The 620-nt window shown below is 31.5% G+C and overlaps 1 protein-coding gene across 1 annotated transcript in view; it reads right to left on the bottom strand.

Moving 5' to 3' along the window:
• LOC122272414 (uncharacterized) overlaps window positions 1-350 on the bottom strand; it is a 3,083-nt gene extending 2,733 nt beyond the window's left edge. Inside the window, exon 1 of the mRNA XM_071181730.1 lies at window positions 49-350. Within this exon, the coding sequence (XP_071037831.1) occupies window positions 49-350 (302 nt within the window). The remainder of the gene's footprint in view (window positions 1-48) is intronic.
• Between the last annotated feature and the right edge of the window lie 270 nt (window positions 351-620).

A 620-nucleotide genomic window follows, 5' to 3' on the forward strand; every position in this document is an offset into this window, starting at 1 on the left:
TCGGTTGAAATACTTTCGTTATCGTTCTTACGGTTTTCCATATCCAACTTAGCACTCGACGAAGATAAAATTCTTGAAATTTTCGTTTTTAAAACAATAATCTTATCAGAATATTCTTCCGATTGTTCGTATTCCTTTTCAATTTCGTCAACTTCAATCAAATCTTCAATTTTCAAATCCAGTTCCTTCAATAAAGATTCCTTTTCAATAAGTTTAGCCAATAATTCATCTAAAGTTTCAATGTTCGGAATTTCATTTTTTATTTCATGTTCGATTTCGCCGAACAATCTAGTCGTAGATGCTCTGACCGCACCTCTTTTCTGCTTCCGTTTTGAAAGTTCAGCAGACATTCTCGAATTCAGAATAAATTATCGAATAAAGAACGAAGAAATAATTTCAATATAAAGTTCAAGATCAAATTCAAACGAACCCCTCTTCAGTAATAAATATTTTCAATCAGTAAAAAATATTTGCAATCAATTCTTGGGGTTTTCGGCACCATATAAAAAAGCGACAGAGGGGTTAGGATTCATATTCTTTAATAACAACAAAACAAAAAGTAAACATTAGAATAGCCAAAAACAAAAGAGTAGGCAACGCCATCTATTGGTTCAAAACAT

Source organism: Parasteatoda tepidariorum, chromosome 6 (genome assembly GCF_043381705.1).
Source record: "Parasteatoda tepidariorum isolate YZ-2023 chromosome 6, CAS_Ptep_4.0, whole genome shotgun sequence".
NCBI lineage: Eukaryota > Metazoa > Arthropoda > Arachnida > Araneae > Theridiidae > Parasteatoda > Parasteatoda tepidariorum.